Here is a 5,485-nt window from a genome sequence, read left to right on the forward strand (position 1 = left end):
GTAACTGATGCACACCAGATAAGAACTTTTGTTTTTGTTTCTAAAAATCAATTTAAAAAAATGTTCTGGTAACTAGTTGATTCACTAATTTTTCTCATTTTTTTAATATTTACACTTTTGGAAAAAAATAAAAATATATTTTATTTCTCCTCAAATTCCCTTTACTAAATGTTTCCCACCGTTTGGTTGAGCAGGCAGTTAAAGGGTTAAACATTACCTCGAGGCCGAGGAGGCGGGAAGGGTGGACATGAGGGTGAGGCTGCAAATTCAAATAAATTATTATAGAAGCAAACTTGAGTTTTTGGAATAAACTCTGAGATCTCACCTTGATGACTTGCAGAGCGCCCCACTCTGGGCGGTTCCATCACTAAGGAGAAAACACGGTTGAATGTGTTGGAAAGGCCAAACGACTTTGGGGGGTAATGATTAATCGATTACTTCATTTATGTTCCTACGATCCCACCAGATCAATCAGTCTGAGGCAAGTTGGTAATCAAAGTGATCCTTCATTATAAAATAGCTCTTTACTTGTTTGGACACATATTTGGTGTATTATCTTGAAGAAATACAAGAATCTGGAAAACTTCCCCTGCACTGTTCAGTATCAGGTATTTATCTCAGAGTCACACTGATGGAAGGTTTGGATAAAGATTTCCTGGATCCATTTTATGTCAGTGAATCAGATTGTTCCGAATGAATCAATGAATTGTATTGTCAATCACAGATTATGGATCGAATCGTTGGAAAAATGATGTTACAACTTACACTGCAGAACGCTTTGAAATGACTTACCTTGAGTTTGAGGTAAAGTACGTAGAGGTGGCAAAGGTGGAGGATTTGTTGCCTCTAGATAAAATACAAACGTATGTGAGAAAGTGTGTGCTTGAAGATTTCAGGTGAGTATGGTGAAGACGTCAAACCTGCGGCGCTCGCTGTGGCCCCGCCAGAGTAGTCAGGGAGAGCTGGAGCTGCTGCTGCTGCTGCTGCTTCAGCTGCTGCTTCAGCCGCTCCCACACCGTTGGGAGTTGGAGCCACAGATTTACAGTTCACTGCAAAGAAAAGGAACATTTTACTGCTTAGAAAAAACAAACATGTGGAGATGATACTGTAGCAAAGAAGATTTTACCTAGTTTGTCGATCTTGTCTATGCTGGTTTTGGATACGTTCTGTATGGACTCTTGTAGTTCTTTGATGACTGAACGAAGTGAGGTTGCAATGGCTTCCTCCTGACTCAACACCGACTCTGCTGCACCATCTTTTGGCTCCAGCGGCTCCATCAGGAAGAAATTCTTCACAAAAAAAATAAAATAAAATATGCCAGGGTTCTCAAACTTAATTAACCTTGGGGCCACTGGACACAGAGTCTGGCTGAGGCTGGGCAGTATGAGGTTCTATTTGTGCTAAAAATATGTTTACGGTCTATATCTTTGGTCCATTGTCTATGTCAGAAGTCGGCAACCTTTAACAGTAAAAGATTCATTTGGGCTCGTTTTCTACTGATCAAAACCTAGAAGGAGCTGCATAGTCTTACTTTACCCTTTATGACCATTCATGACCTTCTTTTTTATTAATAATAAATATGACTAATGTCTATTTTTTTGGCACTAACAAAATCTTCAGGTCAAAATACAGACTTGGGGGACGCACATGGCCCGTGGGCCGCCAGTTTGAGACCCCTGAAATAAAGTATGTAAGACAAGGAAAGCTGTGTGATCTTCATTACCTTCAAGAAGCAAACATTGTCCTGCATGTCAGCCAGCCTTTTCAGCTCCTCACTCCTCCAATGAAGCTGCGCCACCTCCTGCTCAAGTCTCTGGATCTGGCCCTCCACGTCGTTCCCCAAGCTGCTTTCATGGCTACCGAGGAGCTCGGCGATTTGAGCTCCGGTTTGAGTCAAGTTTTTGACCAACTCGGAGAAAACACCTGAGCTCTCTCGTTCCAGCGCTTGCATCATGGCCTTGGAATGCACGAACCAGAGGAGAGAGCGTCATCAACTGGTGACTTAAGTCTTTACTAGAACTATCAGCAAAACGTATAAAAACAAACCACCTTGTGTTGACGAGCAGCATGTGGGAGCATGCTGAGATTCTTTTCTGTCTCCTGGATTCTCCTCTGCACCTCTGCCTGCATCTGAATAATCTCTTTCTGTATAAACACACACAATTCATTGTTTAAAAAAAATGGTTGGGAGAATTTTCATTCATGAAGACGAGACGACAAACGATTTTACAATAAGAATCTCAACTCCTGAGTCTCGTTTTACAAGTATTTCAAGTTTTGCTACAAACTGGAAAAATTGTGCAAAAGCATTTTTGATTCAACAGCAACACATCAAGGTGGAAATCCTCGTTCTCATTTACTTACCTGTCTTTCTTTTCTTTCGTCCTGTTGTTTGAGCACACGGTGACCCCTGTGTCCATACTGGCAGCAGCCCTCACAGACACACTCTTTGTCCTCCAAGCAGAACAGATCCAGAGGCCGGTTGTGTTGAGGGCAGAGTTTGGTTTCCACTGGAGGAAGCTGGGGGTATACGCTGTCCTTCCTTGGCTGCACAGCTGGTAGAACCTCTAGATAAATAGGCATTGATGGCGGGGCTGAGGGGGCGGCGGCTGCGTTGGAGCCTTCCCTGAAGCTGCCGGTCCTCAGCTTCTCCATGGCCTCTGCCAGCACCGTGCTTCTGGCCAAAGAAGGCCGAGGGTTGAAGATCTGCCTACACTGGGGGCAGCTGTACTGACCCTTGCTGAGCTCCTTGTCAAAGTGACTCTGGATGCAGGATAGGCAGTAGGAGTGTCCACATGGCAGAGTTGAAGGGTCCTTCAAGATGTCCAGGCACACCGGACAGGCGAAGCTGTCCTCCCCGGACCAAGCAGACATCATGCGGAACGGAGGATGAAGTCTGTTGATGACCACAAACACTTATGAATGAAGTGTTGAGACAAGAAAAGTTAAGGAAAGTCACAGAGGGACAGCAAAGCTGAAATGCCAGTTCACACCAATCACATGCTCTCAAATACTGGGTGGGGCCGGTTTAACAGGTGTGACAGGGAGTTCCTAACATATGTAATCATTGTTTCCACAGTTGTCAAAGTTCCAATTGAAGATGTCACCATTTCAAGTGTGTGACTGCTTGCCAAAAATATTTATCTAACATTCAAGTCTCTTTAAATGTTAAATTTCTTTAAAATATTCTTAAAATTGTTGCAACTAAAACAAAAAAGTAATTTTCATCCCCATTCCTTACAACGGAGGCTTTCCATATGACGTTTTAGCAAAATTATGTTGAGTTATCTGTTTTAATTCCATTCTAACATAAGTTTATTAGTAGCACCACGTGACAAACTTGCTTGCGTCATGACGTACTCGTATAGGGGCGCGGGCAGCTTTGTGACGCACGGAACACCATCCCACTGGTGCTGCGTTTAGGAGCATCGGAAATTAGATAATTACTGATTTTACACCGGTGCTAATCGTTCTATCAAATGGTGAGGTTGAATAACACTTACTACGTTATACGGCATGTATATATAAATAGTTTGTGATTCAAAAAATGTAAGTTACCTTAAATATTGTTTTCTTATTTTTGTTGTTATTTTTGGAAGTATTGGTTTTTCGGAGTTGAATGTGAACGTAACGTGTTTACTTGAAGCCGGCTAGCTAAACGATAGATCTCCTTCGTGAAGGTAAGGTCTCTGCCCTAAAACTATACAGTTACGATTGTAAAGCAAACAAATGACATTTATGTGACTTCATTCTGCTCATTGTTAGAAACACACCAACGACTGTAAATACAAAAGCTTTGTTTCCTGACTCCTATTAGCTTGTTTTCTTAGTTTTTTTGTTAGCTTTTCATAATTCGCATGCGCACTCGGTCATACTTTGTTTTGAGTAAAGATGTCATTTTAACTGCTTGGCAAAGTGGTTATATTGGTCGAAAAGAAGCAAATAAATACAAAAATGAATAATTTAGGTATTAAACAATTACATTGATAACAAGCGGCCAGTCTGTATCAAAGTTTGACTTTAGCAACAACCTAGCAAACAAACACACAAACTTAAATCTTGAGTATTTAAGTCAATCACTGATTTATTTTTGTTTTTTTATTCAGCTTTAAATAAACACTGAAATGTGCATTGATATTTCGAAAGAAATTGTTACTGTCAGCACCAGCTTTAGCATTTTTCTAACTTGCTTGTCTGGAAAATGAGAACAAGAAGTTCTGTTCGTGTTCAGACTGTCTGACTCTGTTTTTTTTACAGGATGTTTCGAAATCCTCAAGTCCAGACCTGGACATGCTCCATCAGATCTCTGCTGCTGAGAGAGCCCCCGCTTTTCTCTGAGCAAGCTGCTTATAGGCATTCTGGAGCGAGTCAAGTGGAGGACAGGAGAGAAAACGGAGGAAGAAGAACAGATGATGCTGGGTCATCTTCATCCAACCAGACTTCACACTCCTCAACCCGGTTGCCTTCATTTAGTTCCTCTGAAACCCTCACTTCCAAAGCGACGTTAAGTCCTCAAAAACACAATCATAGTGTGAGTTTTTTCTGGGAATGTTTCATCAGAAGGACTTTCTTCCAACAGTTTTTGAACCTCAGCCACCTTTTACTTAGTTGGATTCATCACGCTGACTTTCATATTTCACCAGTCCGTCCACGTCACAGACGGGACACTGCCTTCAGTTCATCTATGCACACACGGTGGATTCTAGGCCAGCTCCAAAGCAAAGCAGTGGGTCATAGTTTTCACCAAAGCAGAGCTGCACACCATGCTGCCCCCCGTGTGGCACACACCTGGAGAGACTGTCTGTCTGCAGAGAATGAGAACCGCTGTCGGCAGAACCTGCAGCCCAACTGGGATCTGTACGACTCCAGCAAGGCGGCGAAAGGGCAGAGACAGGAGACGAGCCCCAATAGATGGGCCTCCGTCCTGGTGGCTCTGTGCTGCATCGGGGAGGAGCCGTCTGTTCTCTTCACTCTGCGCTCCTGCACGTTGAAGGGCAGACACAAAGGAGATGTCAGGTAAGTTAGAGGCCAGAAGAAGCTACTTTAAAGAAAAAAATACGGCTTGTTATTAGAGTGGTTCTTGTTTTTTGTTTTTTTTGTAGTTTTGCTGGAGGAAAAAGCGACCCGTCAGACAAAGACGTGGTGGCCACAGCACTCCGGGAAGCCCGGGAGGAGCTCGGTATCAGTGTTCCCAGAGAAAAGGTTTGGGGGATATTAAAGCCTTTAAGAGACATGGTGAGCTGATTGCCTTTGAATTTATTATTCATAGATAATAAAATAAAGATGAAAAAAAAATCTTACAAAAATAAATAAATTCTGGCCACTATCTGGTAGTATCAGATAGTAAAAAGGAAAAAAAAAATTTTTTTAAGAAAAAAAAAAATTCTGGTTGCTATCTGGCGCTCATCAGATAGTAACTGGTGCGCACCAGACAATATCCAGAAACCATCTAGTGTGCATCAGATAGTAACTATGAAAAAAACCA

At 42.3% G+C, this 5,485-nt stretch overlaps 2 protein-coding genes across 4 annotated transcripts in view; one reads left to right on the forward strand and one right to left on the reverse strand.

The window, feature by feature from the left end:
• ftr86 (finTRIM family, member 86) overlaps positions 1-2,998 on the reverse strand; it is a 5,282-nt gene extending 2,284 nt beyond the window's left edge. Inside the window, exons 1-8 of the mRNA XM_024258166.2 lie at positions 2,365-2,998; positions 2,050-2,145; positions 1,724-1,957; positions 1,127-1,289; positions 921-1,049; positions 793-846; positions 326-367; positions 218-259 (exon numbers count right to left, since the gene is read on the reverse strand). Of these exons, the coding sequence (XP_024113934.1) occupies positions 218-259; positions 326-367; positions 793-846; positions 921-1,049; positions 1,127-1,289; positions 1,724-1,957; positions 2,050-2,145; positions 2,365-2,877 (1,273 nt within the window). The 5' untranslated portion in view covers positions 2,878-2,998. The remainder of the gene's footprint in view (positions 1-217; positions 260-325; positions 368-792; positions 847-920; positions 1,050-1,126; positions 1,290-1,723; positions 1,958-2,049; positions 2,146-2,364) is intronic.
• A 465-nt stretch (positions 2,999-3,463) lies between these two features.
• Positions 3,464-5,485, forward strand: part of nudt8 (nudix (nucleoside diphosphate linked moiety X)-type motif 8) — a 5,916-nt gene continuing 3,894 nt past the window's right edge. The window contains exons 1-4 of one of the 3 annotated variants that reach the window (XM_024258169.2): positions 3,464-3,482; positions 3,600-3,680; positions 4,258-5,016; positions 5,103-5,235. In XM_024258169.2, coding sequence (XP_024113937.1) covers positions 4,259-5,016; positions 5,103-5,235 — 891 coding nt within the window. In that variant the 5' untranslated portion in view covers positions 3,464-3,482; positions 3,600-3,680; position 4,258. Of the gene's footprint in view, positions 3,483-3,571; positions 3,681-4,257; positions 5,017-5,102; positions 5,236-5,485 lie in introns of those variants that run through there. The other 2 variants (XM_024258170.2, XM_024258168.2) reach the window with 2 other exon arrangements.

The sequence above is a fragment of the Oryzias melastigma genome, linkage group LG13 (genome assembly GCF_002922805.2).
Source record: "Oryzias melastigma strain HK-1 linkage group LG13, ASM292280v2, whole genome shotgun sequence".
Classification (NCBI taxonomy): domain Eukaryota; kingdom Metazoa; phylum Chordata; class Actinopteri; order Beloniformes; family Adrianichthyidae; genus Oryzias; species Oryzias melastigma.